General features: G+C 35.9%; 1 protein-coding gene across 7 annotated transcripts in view; it reads right to left on the bottom strand.

Annotated features, from left to right (window-relative positions):
* Window positions 1–19,021, bottom strand: part of Bltp1 (bridge-like lipid transfer protein family member 1) — a 181,565-nt gene that overhangs the window by 151,470 nt on the left and 11,074 nt on the right. For all 7 annotated transcript variants that reach the window (XM_060378234.1, XM_060378239.1, XM_060378238.1 and 4 more), the window contains exons 5-14: window positions 18,903–18,981; window positions 17,656–17,720; window positions 14,098–14,284; window positions 12,406–12,487; window positions 11,829–12,022; window positions 9,570–9,649; window positions 7,428–7,578; window positions 2,741–2,897; window positions 2,299–2,377; window positions 146–237 (exon numbers count right to left, since the gene is read on the bottom strand). In XM_060378234.1, coding sequence (XP_060234217.1) covers window positions 146–237; window positions 2,299–2,377; window positions 2,741–2,897; window positions 7,428–7,578; window positions 9,570–9,649; window positions 11,829–12,022; window positions 12,406–12,487; window positions 14,098–14,284; window positions 17,656–17,720; window positions 18,903–18,981 — 1,166 coding nt within the window. The remainder of the gene's footprint in view (window positions 1–145; window positions 238–2,298; window positions 2,378–2,740; window positions 2,898–7,427; window positions 7,579–9,569; window positions 9,650–11,828; window positions 12,023–12,405; window positions 12,488–14,097; window positions 14,285–17,655; window positions 17,721–18,902; window positions 18,982–19,021) is intronic.

Below are 19,021 nucleotides of genomic sequence, written 5' to 3'. Positions count from 1 at the left end.
TCCCAAGTTTTATATAGCCAGACTACCTACTGGGCAGTTCTTAAATAAGAATACAGGTAAGTTTTAGTTTTTGAAATTTCACACTAGAGAATTAAAATTAAATCTATAACTACTAAATGTATGCATATCATATATTTAGACTTACTGCTAACATTTCTGCTTCTAGAAGGGTCCGATATTGCATGCTGGTAGTAGCATCAACATGTAATAGCTGTCCTTTAATTGCAGGGGTATAACCTAGAAATAAAAACATAAACTGTAAGAACCAGAATAAAAAGTATGCAATTAAAACTTTTAGAGTCGTGGATAGCTTTTATGTGTTCTTGGATTCGGTTTGCAAGTATTTTATTGAGTATTTTTACATCAATGTTCATAAGGAAGATAGTTCTCTTTTTTTGTTGTTGCGTCTTCGTGTGGTTTAGGTATCAAGGTAACTGTGGCCTCACAGAATGAGTTTGGTAATGTCCCTTCTGTTTCTTTTTCATTTCTTCCCTGACCCAGCTATCATTGAGAGTTGTTTAGTTTCCATGTGTATGTAGGCATTTTGTTATTTCTGTTGTTGAGGCCTAGTTCTAGGCATGCACCCTACTGTAGGCTTTCTTTTCCATCCCAGACATCTGAATTTGAAAAATATTTTACGCTTCTGTGTTTGGAGTCATAGCTCCACAAAGTCATCTTAAATCCAGCAAATTCTTTAACAATTTTTGTTACTTTTTATCCATTTGGGTATATGTCTGTGTGGAGGTCAGAGGAATAACCTGCAATTGTATCTTCAGCACCTGAGATTCTCTCTTCCATCTCTTGTATCCTGCTGGTGATGCTTATGGGTTCCTGATCATTTCTCTAAGTTCTCCAATACCAGGGTTTTCTCTATTTGTGTTTTCTTTATTGATTCTAATTCTGTTTTCATGTCTTGCACCATTTCCTTCAGCTGTTTGAATGTGGATTCCTGTCTTTCCATGATGGCCTCTATTTTTTTGTTCATTTCCTCTCTATATGCCACTACTTGTGCCCTTAACTGTGCCTCTATTTGTTTGGATGCATTTGCCTGTGTTTCTTTGAGGCTTTGTTCGTTTCCTCTTTATGTGCCTCTAATAATCGGATAAGTATAGCTTTAAAATCATTTTCCTATGTTTTTGATGGATTAAAATATCCATTTATTTTGGGGTTTGCTGGTGAAGCCATGATGTCCTGATTTTTGTTGGATGTGTTCTTAGCCCGACCTATAGCCATCTGCTTATCTGTAACCTTCGTTGTTTGTTCCTGGAGTCTGTACTTCAGACTGGGTCCTTCTGTCTCTGGTTTCTGGAGTATTCTTCAGGAAGATGACATAGGTCCACTGGTTTGAGAGTGGATGTTGGGTGTTTCAGCTGTAGCTAAGGGAGGAAGGTCGCAGGCACGTATGCACAAGCATGGGTGTGTGCGTGGCAGTGTGCCTTGAGGGAGAAGGTGCTAGAGCTTGTAGATGCCAGAAGGGTGGAGCTTAAGCATGGGGGGAGGGGTGCTTGGGAGGGTACAGCTGTATGTATGTGCACCAGATGTGTGTGTGGTGCCCTCAAAGACCAGAAAAGTGTTATGGATGATTGTAAGTCTCCATGTAGAAACAAAATAAGTCCCCTGTAGGGGCAGAAAGTGTTAACTGTAAAGCCATCTCCCCAGCCCCTGCATTATGAATTTAAAATGTAAAAAGCACTCCTATATTTGAACTATTATTAATTTTGCACACCTATAACTTCCTTTCTCTCCTGTGATACACTGTAAGTAAGGCATTTCTAACAGACTTTCTTAACAAGTAACTACTCTGAATTAGGCAGTGCTAGAGAGTCTCAGCCCCCTACTTCATGGACTCACATGACTATTATTTTAAAGCCAGCTAATATAAGGGTTAGTTCTTCACAAAAACAGACCTAGAGTTGAGTGAGGGTATGTATTATGCCATCCTCAGTCACTGTTTCAAAGGATTACCTAAACACGAAAGCCCACATGTTGCAGCTGTCTCAAAAAAAAAAAAAAAGCATAAGTGCAAAGCTAAACAAGAGATTTTAAATTCTTTCACTACACCTAAGTTATAATTGTAGAAGTTACTTTGATTTCAACATGGGTTCATGGGTTCAAAAAATACATGGTATCCCATAAATAGGTACTATTTTATATATAAATAAAAAACTAAACTATTTAAAAGATAAAAAAAAATAAAAATGAAACATTACTAATGTTAATCTGGAAGGACATTTAGCATTTTAATACATTAGCATATTAATCATGTCACTAATCATTTCAGACAAAATAATAGCTTACCATTTTCTTCAACTGTCATTGGAATATTAATTTCTAAATATGAGCCAGCCCCTACATTTACATGTACAGCATTTGTTTCCTACCAAAAGAACAAGATTAATTTACATTATTTAAATATATTTATTTTAGACTTATATTTTTATCATTTTACTTTTAAATTATCAAAGAAATATAATTACTAATAATATAAACTATTAAAAATTCATAAAATCCAAGATTCAGATTTATAAATGTCCATTGTTATTCCTATTAGTCATTATTAATTTCTTTCCAGTATTTAGCACTTCATAAAGTATTATAAAATAAAATGCACAAAATTATTTAAGGAGGTATAGGGAGCACACAGAAATGAAGCTAAGCATAGAATTATGACCCATAAGAATACTCTGAAGAACAATTTCCAAATTTTAAGTACTATTTTCTATTATCTTATAATGAATACCCTGTTTTTAGTAAACAGCAAGTCAATGGTGGCATCTGCAATAATATTCATTCGTAGTTCAAATGCAAGGATCTGTCTTGGTCTTCCAGGCTGTGCAATCTCAGAAACTTTCAGAACTTGATAGTCAGGTGGAAAGAAAAACTTCCATAAACAATCTCTACATGAAAAGGAAAAAGAGTAATAGTGTGTTAGTCAAACACAACTGTCTTTGATATGGGACCAAAATCATACTTTAATCTTACATTATCATTGCTTTCTCATTTGACAAGCTACTTTTCCATATCTTATAAGCTTTGGGTATATATATATCAATAAGCTTTGGGTACCTTATAATACACTACTACCAAGTGAGACATGAACAGGCCCTAATTTAAGTGTAAGTGAGTTGTGAAAACATGCTACAAGCACATCAGTTGTGTAAATTATCAAGAAAGAACCGAAAGAATATTGAAAGAAGAAAGCTTAATTCATCATACCTCCCTCAGCAAGTGACAAATCACTCAGGAAATCTGCTCTGCTCTCTTGTCTATAAAATAAGAACAACTTATCTCCTGGAGTGGCACTGAATATGAAATTAAAATATTTAACAGTGTGTGACACATGGAAGAATTTTTGTATTATTTTCAGTCACTCAAAAAAAATCAATCTTTCTATGTACAGGTATTTTGCCTTGTACATTTATCTGTGCACTGCATGCATGCAGTGCCTGTGGGCAACAAAAGAGGGTGTCAGATCCCATGAAACCAGAGTTACAGACCATTGTAAGGCACCATATGGATGCTAGTCATCAACCCCAAGTCCTCTATAAGGCCAATTAGTGCTTAACAATCAAACTATCTCTCCAACTCCCTGCAATCACTTTTAATCAACATAATATCAATATAAAACAAGGAGAAATATATTCTAAAAAGCAAACAAGTATTTAGATGCTGAACTTAGTATATGCCTCCCTATGTCATTTGACAAAGATGAAAGAACCTAAGAAATGTTCAACTCAAAGCATCTTCCTTTTTTTTATTTAAATTAAATTTTTATTTTTTTTAATATTAGTTACAGTTTATTAACTTTGTATCCCAGCTGTAACCCCCTCCCTTACCCTCTCCCAATCCCACCCTCCTTCCCTCCTCTCCTCCCTGCCCCTTTCCAAGTCCACTGATAGGGGAGGTCCTCCTCCCCTTCCATCTGACCCTAGCTTATCAGGTCTCTTCAGGACTAGCTGCAATGTCCTCCTCTGTGGCCTACCAAAGCTGCTCCTCCCTCAGGGGGGGAGGGAGGAGGAGGTGATCAAAGAGCCCGCCACTGAGTTCATGTTAGAAATGGTCTCTGTGGGAGGGAGGGAGGGACTGGGAGGGAATGAGGGATGGGACACGGCTGGGATAGAGTTAATAAAATGTAACTTATAAAAAAAAAAAAAAAAAATGGTCTCTGTTCCCCTAACTAGGGAACACACTTGGATACTGAGCTGCCATGGGCTACATCTGAGATCTGAGCAGGGTTTCTAGGTTATATCCATACATGGTCCTTGGTTGGAGAATCAGTCTCAGAAAAGACCCCTGGGCCCAGATATATGTGGTCCTTGTGGAGCTCCTGTCCTCTCCAGGTCTTACTAACTCCCCCTTCTTTCATGATTCCCTGCACTCTGCTGACGGTTTGGTTATGAATCTCAGTATCTGTCAAAGCATCTTCTATGTGAGCCAATATTAGTTTAGTATAACGTCCGGTAAGAAGGAACCAAACTGAGCCATTTTGAATAAAACTCCCATTTTGAATAGTGGTAAAATAAAGTTGAAGTTCCCAAGACCTCCCTGGGTAACCAACATCCTTCTTGGCCCAAAGAGACATATATGAAGATAACTGCCACCATACCTGGCAAGTTGAGACATGAATGCTAGGCAAGTCACCCCGCCATAGATGAATAATCCAACCAATGGGAACAGGATACGTGTACCACAAAGACATGTTCCTAAGAAATCCACTTGGCACAGATGTTTGTGGATTGCAGGCTTTAAAACTCTGTACCATTCTGACTCAGGTTCGCACTTCAGCTCCTGAGTCTGTTCTGCAGCCTTGATCGATCAGTAACAGCCTAAGTACTATAAATTTTTGTCATCTGCTTAAATACTGTTTAAGATGAACATTCAAAGACACAGTCAGCTTGCTCTGGGATCTGTGATGTCACCCCTGACTGGTCAGTTTTTGCTGCCTAATTCAGATAAAGACTCTTGTGACTACTTGGGTTGTTTTGGATTTTCAGACCCAACAGTCAGAGAAGGTAGCAATGCATGTCTTTTAAATAATACAAATGAGTAAGTAATGCTACTTACTCTTTTTTAGTAGCATTTATTACCATGACAGTAAATGCTACTTAAAATAAAAGACTCAGGAAAATGTAAATAACAGAACAAAGTCTGAAAACTTATATTCACAGACTTCAACTTACCATCATTACATGAAAACACACAAAAGAAATTCTGCAAATATCTGAGGCTCACAACAAAGTATAGACAGAAAATACAGCACAAAGAAGTTACTTTAAAATTAATAGAAGACTAGTTTTTAAAAACTTTACAGGTATACTGTATGATACTCAAGACTATATAGAGTTCCAGATAATCAAGAGACTAAAGCAAAAGGATCACTTGAATCCAGGGTAAGGTCAGATTGAACAAGACAAAACAAACAAGCAAGTCTTTTAGAACCTTCTCATTACTATAAAACCCATACATGCATTTATTATTTATTTGTTTGTTTGTTTTCTGTAGGTCTTGAACTTTAAATACGCAAGCCCATGGCTTTCTAAGTTGGGGGTCTCACTTCAAAGATCAGCTGGCCTCCAACTCACAATTCTCCTACCTCAGCCTCTGGAGTGCTAAAATGACAGGCATTTATCACTGTACCTGGCCATAGTTTTTATTAGAGAACTCTAAACTACCTATGAGGCCATCGGGGCAATTCTCTACTGTTCTTATTCATTCTTCCTTGACTGTTCACACTCTTTCTCTTCCCCTGGCAAATCTCTACTTATCTTTCATAAACTACTCTCACAATGCCTCTAATAGGTCCTTTATTTACTGTGCTAACAATAATGCAAAGTAGCTTACGACAAGCTACACTGTGCCCTAAAAAATGTTTAAATCCTAAGCACAGCCTTGAGAACATGACTGTATTTAGTTACAGAGACTTTAGAGATGGCAAAGTCTGCACAGGGTCATCAGAGAATATCCTCATACTGTATGGATGGTAATTCTCAAGTAAGGGATCAACATACTCCAATAAGCTTCAATAAGAGGACTGGGACATATCCTCCTCTCATGATGGTCACAGGGAACCAAGACTGCTAACACTTCCAAGTGGGGCTCTTGGCCTCCAGAGCTTGGTCAAACAAGTTTCTGCTGTTGAAGTTCTACCCCAGCGAAACTTTGCTATTCAATCCTGAGAAACAATTACTGTTTGTCTAAGCCTGTCACTCTGACTCTTTCCTCACTTATTACAGCTTCACTAAAGCTATGTATTTCATTTCACTAAGTCTTTCATTTCTGAATCTATATATCCCAAAAATTCAAGGCTCACAGAGGGTCAATTTGTTACTCACCAATTAAATAAAAATAAAAAAAAAAACATAAAACACAGGAACCAATAATTAGGCTTAAAGTTTGCTTGTTTGTCTCCACAAACAAGTTAAAATTTGGATCAAAGTACTCACTGAAAACTTACTTTGCCACAACATAACTATTTACAAAATCTATGACAATGGGGACTAGAGTGACAACTCAACTATTAAAAGGACTTGCTGCTCTTCCAGAGGACTTGAATTTGGTTCTTGGCACCCATGATGGGCATCTCAAAACTGACTAACTGCAGCTCCAGGAGATCCTCTCACCCCCATGAACACCTGAGTTCATGAACTCACACCCATAGACACACTTGAGTACACACAGTTAAAAATAATAAAACTATTTTTAAATATTAAGCTAGTATTCAATAAAAACTTATCAATTCACTTTAAAGATTATTAAAAATATAATTCATAGGATAGGCAATGGAGACGGCAGAAGAGAGGGAACAGGATGGGAGCCTAACACAGATGTCATCTAAAAGACTCCAAACAAGAAGGGGATCAAAGCAGATGCAAAGACTCGCAAGCAAACGTTGAGCAGAGTGCAGAGAATCTTATGAAAGAAGGGAGAGTTAGAAGGATCCAAAGGGGACAGGAGCCACACAAGGAGACTAACAAAACCAAAAAACCTGGGTCCAGAGGCCACTACAGAGACTGATATATCAACCAAAGACCATACATAAAGAGGACCTAGACCCCCTGCTCAGATATAGCCCATAGCAGCTCAGTCTCCATATGGGTAACCTAGTATGGGGAGAAAAGACAGTGTCTGACATGAACATCAGCTGCCTGCTCTTTGACCACTTTTCCCTGGAGGGGTGACCTAACCAGCCCACAGAGGAAGAGGATCCAGTCAGTCCTGACAGGACCTGATAGGCTAGAGTCAGACAGTAGAGGAGGATGACTTCTATCAGTGGGCTAAGAAAGAGAGACAGGGGAGAAAGAGAGCGAGAGGATGGGGCCAAGAGGAGGTGAGGGAGGGAGCTACAACTGGGATTCAAACCAAATAATTTATAAATAATAATAATAAAGTTATTCTACATAAAAAAAGAAATATAATCACTCTAGTACCTCTGCCTGTCAGCCCAGGGTCCATAATTAAAATCTGTTCCTTTACCACAAACAATATCTAGTCCCCAGCATGGAGGTAAGTCTTGTAATTTGCAGTCTTCACTGCTTATTTCTCCTTCTATACTCTCTTCTGTTTCTTCTGGAACAAGTCCTATATTTCAGAATATATAAAGGCAATTAGTTAAAACAAAAATTAAGAAGCTTCTTAACATTACCAATTCAAATAGTCTCAGAAAACCTTACACATAAAAAATTTTAGAGTCCCAGAGTGGTTTTTTATTTTATTTGTATTTTATATATCAAATTTACTATGTTCAATTAAAAATCTGTGATTTTTAAAAGGTTTTATTTAAACAATAAACTTACTACTTACATAAGGAATAACTTTAGGACTTAATAAAAGCATATATAAATTAAAATAAAAATAAAAAATAACTACTTAATGAAAAGTCAATAAATAAGAAAAAAAATGCAAAAACTTTATTTTCTAAAACAATTCAGTGAGAAGTGTTTGTAGTCAATGTCCAGAAAACAGGTAGACTGTCGTAGCTACTTCTGCACTTATCAATTTTTAAAAGAATCTGAGGCAATCTGGCCTTGTGTGTAGATAGCAAAGGAAGAGATATTTCATAGCCTTTTCATATATAAAGTTGGATGATATTCTCTGATACTAGAACAAAATTCAACAAGTGGCACTTTCAAAAGATTACACTGTAGGCCCCGAAGGCATTGCTCAATTTTCAAATTCTCTCACGTTAAAAATCTACTGCTCCTCTTTGGGTGGATGACACCTAAATGAACATTGGTACAAAGTCCCAATTTATTTCTAATATCAGAGATCAGACCTCTACTCTTGCCTGATGCGTCTAAAACAAAAAGGGGGAACTGTAGAGAGCTGCGGAATGCTATGCCTTAAAGATGGAGCTGGTTTCCGCCTTCCACCTTCCCGATGGTGAGTGCTCTCTGTCACGAACAATTCCACATTTGGCTAAGGCTGAGGATCTGGCTTGCTTCCATGTATGTGGACCTATCTGCATTGCCCACGTGGCACGCCTGGGTTGGCTACCCAGAGGCTATTTAAGCTGTGGGCTGGCTTTCCCCAGGGTCAGATGATTGTTCAAGGTTCCTGAATAAACTGCATTGAAAAAAAAAAAATCTACTGCTCTCTCCTGTATGCTGACTCTCTTATCTATGCATGACTCTGTAATATAATATACTGGTCATTTGGAAAACAGTAGCTCATTTTATAAATATTGGCAAATTTACTGTTAAACTTTTTCTAAAGCCATATATGAGTATCACTAGAAAAGCTATTAATACTGAGATGCTGTCAGAGAGCACCAAAGTTTCCAAAAATTCTAATTTTCACACGAAAAAACCATATGGTTTGTCTTGAATTATTTTTTCAAGTAAAATTAGTAATCCATGAAAAAGAGCAACGAGGCCTGAGTCAAGCAAGTGGGGCTTTTTCTGCGCTCCCTGGAGCACTCCGGCTTGCAGCAGTGTCATGTGTTCTTCCTTCCCAGTTCACCAAAGCAAGCGCAGACTCTACTCATGGCTCAACAGGTGATAAAACTGATCATCTTTACGCTTTCATCGAGGAATTCTTTTGAGATTTGGCATTTTTTGTTGAACTGCCAATGTGTGACTAGCAATGTCATGATAAAAAGGCAAGTAAAATCCTGGTCCTACACTGAAAATATAGGGTTACCACACAATTCCCTTAGAGGCAAAAAGAACAGAAGTGTGATAAAAGACCTGAAACAATCCAATAGTAGGTTCTTTTATCAAGAAAAAGCCATCTAATCAACAGTGAAATAGCTAGGTCTCAAGTTCTAAAGTATAACAAATTGTGATTTTTCTCCTCTAAGCTAAGACAAACCACCCTGTTACCACACTCCCTAAGGGTTTTCCTTAGTTATTTACATCCTCAATTTTTGAGGTATATCTATGAAATGCAATCTGCAGAAAAAAATTAGTTTATAAAATAGTAATATAATAACTCAATTCTTAACACATGACACCTTTTAAAGAAATTTAACACTCAGTCAAATTTGCAGCTTACTGATGCTAACTTTCAGAAGATTTCAAACACATAGGCAACAGCACTTCACAGGACAGAGCCGCTCCTATAAGACATACCTGGCTCATCCATGTAATAGTAGATGTCAACGTCATTCGACTGCATCACCACAAAACCTTCTCCCATTAGTCTTGGTGGTCTATGGGAACAGGGGTGAAGCACACGAGATACAGCTTAGATTACAAAATGCTCAACATTCCAGTGGACAGTAATTAAGAGTGAAAAGAAGAAAAAAACTATGAGGCACATGACAGGTTCTATCTTCAAAACAAAACCATCTTTCACACAAACAAGCCCTGTAACAACATTTGCATTTTACATCAGGCTAACTGGTAAAATGACTCTGAAAACTAATTGGTAAGTTAGTTTAGGAAGAAAACAACTGGCTTACAGTCCTCACTTTAAGTTTGGAATGAGATAAAATTATTGAGTACACTGTGCCGGGCGCCTGTAATCCCAGCACTTGGGAGGCAAAGGCAAGTGGATTTCTGTGAGTTCGAGTCCAGCCTGGTCTACAAACTGAGTCCGGGACAGCAAAGACTACACACAAAAACCCTGTCTCAAAAAACAACAACAAAAATAATATATTTATATTTAAATATATTTATGTACTTACATAAATATATATTACATATATGTATATATAATATATATAATTAAAATACAGAAGTTGAATACAATAATAATTATTGAAACATAATAAGAAAATCTGCATTTATGATAAAATATAAATGATTTGGTAATACCATTATAATCCTAGGTAAAATTTAATCCACCAGCATAATGAAGTATAATCATTCAGAAACAAAAAAATTGTCATTTTTATCTGTAACAATCTAATTACTTCTTCTCTAAGAATATTTCACTGATTAACTTAAAACAAATATAAAGAAAACATCCTGAACTTAAAATATGACATGAATGTTTATTATAAAATTTCTTACTCTCAACCTTTAGAGTTAACAAGTTCTCTGCCTTATCCTATAGTACTGTCTTCTACATAAAAATTCACCTTTTAATCACTGGGTAATAGCATACATGAATGCAATAATTTTCTTCTAAATGTTTTAAACCACAGAGATAAGCCAATCTGGTGGGAGGTTATTTTGTTTTGTTTTGTCTTGTTTTAAAATATAATTTCATGTATGCCTGAAACTCAGCATGTAGCAAAATCTGAACGTGAATTCCTTATCCTCCTACCTCTATCCCTAAGTGCTGAAATAAAAGTCAAGGACTACTACATCCAGTATCCACATTTTTGAAAAATACAATTTTAAATAATGTTATATAAAATAATAATAAAACATGTTTTCAGCTTACTCTCTAGTTATTTAAAACTGCAGCTCTACTCAGTAAACTTACCTATACGTACATAATTGTGTTTATCTACCAAACTTCAGAAAATCTTTAATCAAGTCTATGCTCTTCAAGAGTAAGGCTAAGAAGGCATATAGCCACCTGGAACTCATGTGGCAAAACCCTCTCTACCATATTAGCCAGTCCTAGAGATTTTAGCAGCATATCATCCAGGAGTTAAAATCTGCTTCTTATAATTTCATAAAAACTTTAATATATCATAAAAACTGCTGATACAATAAAGAAAAAGCTGAAACATCACAACAGAAATTTTCCAGTTATATACTTAAAATTATACAACTTCGGCAAGAATTATCATCATAAAAAATAAGAGACTAAGAAAATAAAGATTGGGGACCATTATCCCAGAGGTAAATATGACACCTGGTATCTGATAGGAGTTAAATAAGGGCTGTCTCATCAAGGCCTGATTCATTCCTGCATAACTATCTCACAAAACTGTTGAGTCTAGTGTGCATCAATCATGTAACATATCTGCTAAACAGAAAAGTTCTTTCAGGATGGCAGAAATAATGGAATAAGGAAAGAAAAATTCTGTGGGGGTTCAAAGAAAAGTAAAGTGCTTATCTCAATATCGGACCACTCTAACTTAATTTTCCAAAAAAATTTTTTGATCAATTTTCAACTTTAGTAACTCCACTGCAATCAACCTCTTCAATTTATTACTTATCTAAGCCCTCTAGATAGAAAATCATCCCTTTAATGAGTATGCCCTAACATAACAATATCAGAGCTTAATTTAAGTCAAAGTGAGAAGAGGGTAAAAACTTATCATTATAATCATACAAAAACACACTGAAAAATATACACATCACTTCTTAGTGAAAAATCCGTGTAATTCCTGTACAACTTCAACCATAGAACTGAGAAGAATGCTAGAGGCTTCAGTTAACACCTATATTAGCTATGAAGAAGTTGCTATTTTCAAGATGTTTTCTTACTCATCATTTTGTAGACCAACATATCTTGGGCTAGGAACAAGCATGACTCGAACATTTTCAAGCTTTCCTTTCACAATGTGCATGAATTGGTCAAGATGACTTGAAGGTGGTTTTGTAGTATAAGTTAAGAAAGCATCATCAAAATTGATGCATAGAGTCTGAGGTTGGTAATGATTCCCAAAGGCCAAACGTCCCTAGAAACATAAAAGAGGCATTGTATCAGCAATCTAAGTTATTGTTTTTAGCTAACCTAATAACATTTTCAAGCAACAACTAAATGATTCCCCTTTAGCTGTATATGCTATTTAAATGATCATTCAAAATCATCACTTATTTAAACCAATATAAAGAAATATAAACATAAGTTTAGAGCAACTTAAGCGCTTGTAAATAGCCCTTCAGGTTTAATAAGCATCCAAATACAGAGCTGGTGTTAAAATGGTTCATTCACATCTTACAGAAACAGGAACTAAAATGTGTACAAAATTATTTTCTTTTCTTACAGAGACTTTGTATTTGCAAAAATAAGTTCTATGTGTTAATGTGCCAAACATTAACTCAAACATAATTTACTTACTGTGCTCACATTGACCTTAATGACTGGAATAAGCGATCTCCATGAAGATGTGGGGTCTTGAGATTCTGTTTTCACTTTAACTCTGATGAGAAAAATAAAACCGACAGGAAGAAAGCCTTCAATACTTAAGGGTACAAAATTAGACGTTCTCACAATATATGTCACTAATCGTAGCTGCATTTTCAAAAACATCTAGTGAGTATTCAAGTAAGACAAATAATTATCATGTGATGACATGGTAACATCCCTAAAAAAGTACCTCTTAGCATGTACTTTTTCATTTTAGCTTTTTAAAGCTAAAGTAAAACTACCTTTCTAAAATAACACTGTAGAGAAAAACATGGCATCATTATCGTACCGTGACACCCATTACACCACCTCACTTTATAACACAACAAAGTGATTATATCAGCCAGGTGGCTTATGCCATCAAGGCATAAGTCAGTATGACCCTCATCACCTCTGGCCCTGGCCATCATAATTCCACTCTGTTTCTCTGAGTATAAGACTGGGGAGAAATGGGGCCTTTGTTGTTGGCTCTCTCTTTTCTACTTAAAGAGTATCTTTTCTACTTATTTTAAAGAATTTCCTTCTATTTTTTTAGGAAAAGGTCTCATTATTAGCTGATCTCAAACTCACAATTGTCTCCACAGTTGAGTTCACTTTTTTTTAAACACCGTATGGAAATGAGATTATGTTGCATTTGCCTTTGTAGGCCTGGCTTATTTTATCATATCTATTTTGTTGCAAATAACAAGATTTCCTTTTCTTAAAAGAAGCTGAATATTATTTCATACAATCAAACAATTTTCAGAAAAAGGAAAATATAAAGAAGAGCTATATCTGAAATATAACAGTAAGTTAAAATTAAAATGAGTTTCATTTGAAAGTAAGTTTGACAAAAAAAAAACTGAATATAATTTGTAAATTAAGAAACTTTCATTTCACTAGAAAGGGTATATGAGTCATTTTATTTCCTAATAACTTTCTAATTATCGCTTATTTTCCAAGACTCATACTAAATTACTATACACTGAATACTGTACTGACTCTCAATATTATTTTTTAAGTACCTTCTTAAAAGTTTTTTCTATCTTTCTATAATACTTTCTTTTACTTATCTGTTCCTGTTGTGTCTATCTCTCGCCTTTCAACAACATATATAAACAAAGATAAGTGATAGTGACACTATTTTTCTGGCAAATAGAGCTTATTCTATTTTCCTCTGTAAAACTGTTATATATTTAAAGTCTACAGAATACAGAAATATTTTAATATATACTTCTAAATGGATAGAAGAATATAAGGGGTGGGGATTAGTGGTAGAGTGCTCACTTAGCACGGGCAAGGCCATGGATCCAATACCTAGCACCACCAAAACAAAAGAGAGACCACAAATGATTTTTCAGAAACACAATATTTACATGTGGACTTTGAATATATAAATATGGTATATGTTTATGTACACATATTAAAAGGATAAAAGGCAAATTAATAACAGTCTCTCTGAATATGGAGAAAAGTAGGGCTAACAATAGATGGAACATTTTATATTCAGATATCCTGCATTGCTTTAATTTTAAAAAGATAATATAGCTATATAAAACAGATTAGAGTCTGTTTTAACAAACAGTATTTCTACTAAAAAGTTTAAATATTAGAAATTAATAAGATTCAAGTATGATACTGAACCTTTCAATTTTGGACTGAGTTCTTGTTCTTCCATTTTCCCGGGTTTTATCATCATCTTTCTTGGGTGGGATTATAGTTGGCTCCAAACCAAACAACTCTTGAAGGTGTCCATAAAGGTCAGAACGATTGTAGACATGAAACTCAAAGTCATTAACTGTGATATATAATCTGGTTTCTGCCTTTGGATCTAAAGAAAGAAGGTACATAAAAAAATGAATAAACAAGAAAGAGAAACAAAAAGAAAGGTTTTTGTCACCTTCTAAGAATTTTAACAAAAATATTTTTGATCAAAACTTTTTTAACAAAGTAAAACAAACCTACTTATAAGAAAGAGGACATTCATTTCTACAGAGGAAGTTTCTTTTTTCTCACAAATTTTATTGTTACTTTTTACAATTAATTCCTTATATATCCTGATTGAAGCCTCCTCCCTCAACTCCTACCAGTCCCCCTCCCTCCCTCTCTCTTTTCCCCATTCCCTTCCCCTAATCCACTGAAAGGGGGAGTTCTCCTCCTCTGCCATCTGCCCATAACTTATCAAGTCTTATCATAACTGCCTGGATCTTCTTCCTCAACATCCCTAGTCATTGCTGGTGGAAGTGCAAACTTGTACAACCATTTTGGAAATCAACCTGGCACTTTCTCAGAAAATTGGGAATAACACAAGATCCAGCTATACCACTCCTGGGCATATACCCAAAAGACGTCCCACCATTCAGTAACTACATTTGCTCAACTATGCTCACAGCAGCTCTATTTGTAATAGCCAGAACATGGAAACAACCTAGATGTCCCTCAACGGAGGAATGAATAGAGAAATTGTGATACATCTAGAAAATGGAATACTACTCAGCTATTAAAAACAAGGAAATCATGAAATTTGCAGGCAAACAGATGGAACTAGAAGTGACCATCCTGAGTGAGGTAACTCAGAAACAAAAAGACAGGCTTGGTATACACTCACTTAAAAGCAGATATTAGCTATATAATATAGGATAGCCTACAGACCTAAAGAAGCTAAACACTAAGGAGGACCCTGAGGAGATACTTAAATCTCATTCAGAATGGCAAACAGGATAGACACCAGAAGCGGTGGAAAAGACCAAACAGGATGGGAGCCTATTATAGAGGGTCCTCTGAAAGGATTCACCCAACAGGGGATCTAAAGCAGATGCTGAGACTCCAGGTCAAACTTTGGACAGAGCGCAGGGAGTCCTATGAAGGAAGAGAGGGGTGAGAGTAGAGCAACATGGAGGGGACAGGAGCCCCACAAAGAGACCAACAAAACTAAAAGATCTGAGCCCAGGGGGTCCTGCAGAGACTGATGCACCAAAGGAAGGCCATTTGCTAGAGCCCCTGCTAAGATGTGGCTGACTGGCAGTTCAGTCTCCATGTGGATCTCTGAGTGAGAGAAGCAAGGGCTCCCTCTATCACAAACTCAGTTGACTGCTCTTTGATCACTCACCCTTGGTGATGTGACCTTGCCAGGCCATGGGGAAGAGGACCCAGGCAGTCCTTATGAGACTTAACAAGCTATGGGCAGATGGCATAGTGGAGAGCTCTCCCTTTCAGTGGACTAGGGAAAGAGGTTAGGAAGAAGAGGGAGAGAGGGTGGGACTACGAGGAGTTGAGGGAAGAGACTTCAGTCGGGATATATAATGAATAAATTGTGAAGAAAAAATAAAGAGTAAAAATTAAAAAAATAAAATAATATTAAACCCAAGCACATGATGGTTATGAGCTGTAAGTTTCCTGTCACTTAGGTAGTTCTTTGACCTAGATTCTCTGCTATTTCTCCAGGTTTACCACATGACTAAGAGCTAATACAATCCTTATTACATCAGCCATTCCATCAAGCTTCCTTACTTCATATCAAATTCTTAAAACAGAAAGAAAAACAAAAAGAGACAAACAGACCAATAGGACACCAGAACCTAGAAATGAACCCAAGAACTTGAAAAACAAGTCTCTTTAATAAGTGGTGTTGATAATTCTAAATACACATGCAGGATCTCATCTCAAAACCATATTTAAAAATTCAGCTTAACCATGGAAGCTCAGTCTCCAAGTGGCTTCCCTAGTAAGGGGAACAGGGGCTGCCTCTGACATGAACTCAGTGGCTGGCTCTTTGATCACCTCCCCCTAAGGGGGTTAGGAGGTAGCTTTACCCAGCCACAAAGGAAGATAATGCAGATAGTCCTGATGAGACCTGATAGGCTAGGGTCAGATGGAAGGGGGGAGGACCTCCTCTATCAGTGGACTGGGGGAGGGGCATGGGAGAAGAGGGAGGGAGGGCAGGATTGGAAGAGATGAGGGAGGGGGCTACAGCTGAGATACAAAGTGAGTAAACTGTAATAAGTAAAAAAATAAATTTTAAAAAATCAGCTTAAAATGTTCTGAAGACTTGTAAACCCCCAAATCATAAAACTACTGGGGGGAAAAAACAACAAAAGAGAAGTAAATAAATATCACCTTGGTCCAGGTATTGATATTTAGACTTGACTCAAAAAACACAGGCAAAAAAGACCAATGAGATTATGCCAAAATAAAAGTATTTTACTTTATAAACTATTTTATTTTGACATAAAACAAAGGAAATAATTAACACAAGATACAAACTATTCATTGAGAACAAATATTTTCAAACCGCACAACTGATTTTTTAAAAGTCCTCTGATAAAGATGATACACAAAATATATAAGGAACTCAAACTACTCTAAAAGAAGAAAATAACTGGTTAAGAAATGAACTTAGACCCCTTCAGATGTAGCCCATGACAGCTCAGCTTCCTAGTAAGGGGAGCAGGTCTGTCTCTGACATGAACTCAGTGGCTGGCTCTTTGATTACCTCTCCCCCTAGGGGGGGCCTTACCAGGCCACAGAGGAAGACAATGCAGCTAGTCCTGAGGAGACCTCATAGGCTAGAATCAGGAAGAGGAGAAGGACCTCCCCTATCAGTGGACTGGGGGAGGGGCATGGGAGGAGAAGAGGGAAGGAGGGTGGGATTTGGGACAAGGGAGGGGGTTACAGCTGGGATACAAAGTGAATAACTTGAAATAAATAAATAAATTTAATGGAAAAAAAGAACAAGAGACCTAATAGTTTTCAAAAATAGACATATAAATGCTATCATACAAGTAATTAATACCACTAATCATATGAGGCACACACTTATAGTTCCAGCTACTAGAGGCTGAAGCACAAGGATCTCTTGAGTCCAGGAGTTCAAGACCAAGCTGGATAATATAGCAAGTATGAATAAAGAGAAGCTGGAAGATGAGGATGGCTTAGAAAGATTGGAGTGTTAGGAAGCTATTTTATTCAGACTATGGTTAGGTACACATTGTCAACAGGTGCTAGAAACATGGGGAGAGAGCATACTGAGTATGTGACTAAACAACATAGTAAAATGAAGGATTAACTTACGAAAGATGCAACATCAGAGCTTTGTAAATGCCAGGTTTTTAAAAACTATTATGTGAAACATTTAAGTACATATAAAGGAAAATTTTGATTATATCTATAATACCTTTAATACATGTAAAAATGAGAACTTACCATGTTGTTTCTGCTTTGGATTATACATTTTCCACCACCGAAAAATGATGAATCCATCTTGAATCCTAAGGGAAGACAGATTAAAAAAAAAGAAAACAATTTACCAAACTCACTTTTTTAAACCCAGGCTAGCTTCAAACTTGTTTTGAAGCCAAAGATAACCTTAAACTTCTTTCAGACCATCCTGCTCCACTTCCAAAGGTTAGCATTAAGGGCCTGGCCTACCACACCCAACTTTACTTAACTTGTTCTTATTTCATCATCTTTCAGTTAAAAGAGAAAGAGACTGGCTAACTCCAAAGTAAGAAGGAATGCTTATGTAACTGATTAAAATTATATAGATATATCATATATAACATATATAAATCACTCAACTTTTCTAATTAGGAAAAACATAATGCTAGAATATATTTATAGGAAAATGAAGTGCTAACAAAAAGTTTTATATTTTAAGTAACATTTTTAAGTTTAAAAATTATATTGTAAAAGGCAAATCTTAAAGAGGGTACTAATAAACTCAGGGAAAACATTCAAAGATACTCTTTCATATCTATCAGTAACCTATGACTTCATGCCTTAAAAGGATTCATGACATCAGCTTTACAACACTCACTCTCAGCTTTATAACTATTATTTTTACTGTGATTTAGAAATAATTATAGACTGCCACAGAAGTTGTTTCCCAGTTTTAAATGAGGTATAAACAGTACCTCTCAATTAATCCAAATTTTTTTAAGTCTCAATTTTTGAAAAAAACACAAAAATAGAGTAAGCTTTTCTTCAACGCTTACAGAAACCACTTTAACCATGTTACTATTTCCTATTATATTCAGATCAGTTTTACATTCTCACAGCAAAATTATAGTTGCTAACACATGCTCAACACTTGCATATGCTTATCTTGAATAACGATCTAATTGATAAGAATTACCAATATCCCTGACACTTATTTCATGTAACAACCATTGAAATGGTCAGGTAACTCAATGGTTTGATTTTTCAACTACAAATCAAATGATATTATTCATTTCTACAAACCGCTAGCTAAGAAACTTTTTGCTCGTCTAAATAAACCTAAACCAAATTAACTCACTGTAAAAATAAATTTTAAACATTATTGAAAACAACAAGTTTTGATTCATGGCTTATATGAATACAAAGTCATATTTTTTATAATTATTATAATATTTTAAAATAACTTTTATAATATTTCACATTTGTTTGGATCTCTTTTTATTTTTCATTACCTAATAGACATGTCTTCTGTAATATAATATATTTCACGGACCATGACTTTTCCAGAAAGAACAGAAAAAGAGAAGGAACCTGTTACAGAGAAAAGTGGTAATTAACTACAGCAATTCCT

This window comes from Meriones unguiculatus, chromosome 2, assembly GCF_030254825.1.
Source record: "Meriones unguiculatus strain TT.TT164.6M chromosome 2, Bangor_MerUng_6.1, whole genome shotgun sequence".
NCBI lineage: Eukaryota > Metazoa > Chordata > Mammalia > Rodentia > Muridae > Meriones > Meriones unguiculatus.
The sequence above is the reverse complement of the archived record's forward strand: the minus strand, read 5'-3'. Positions and strand labels throughout refer to the sequence as shown.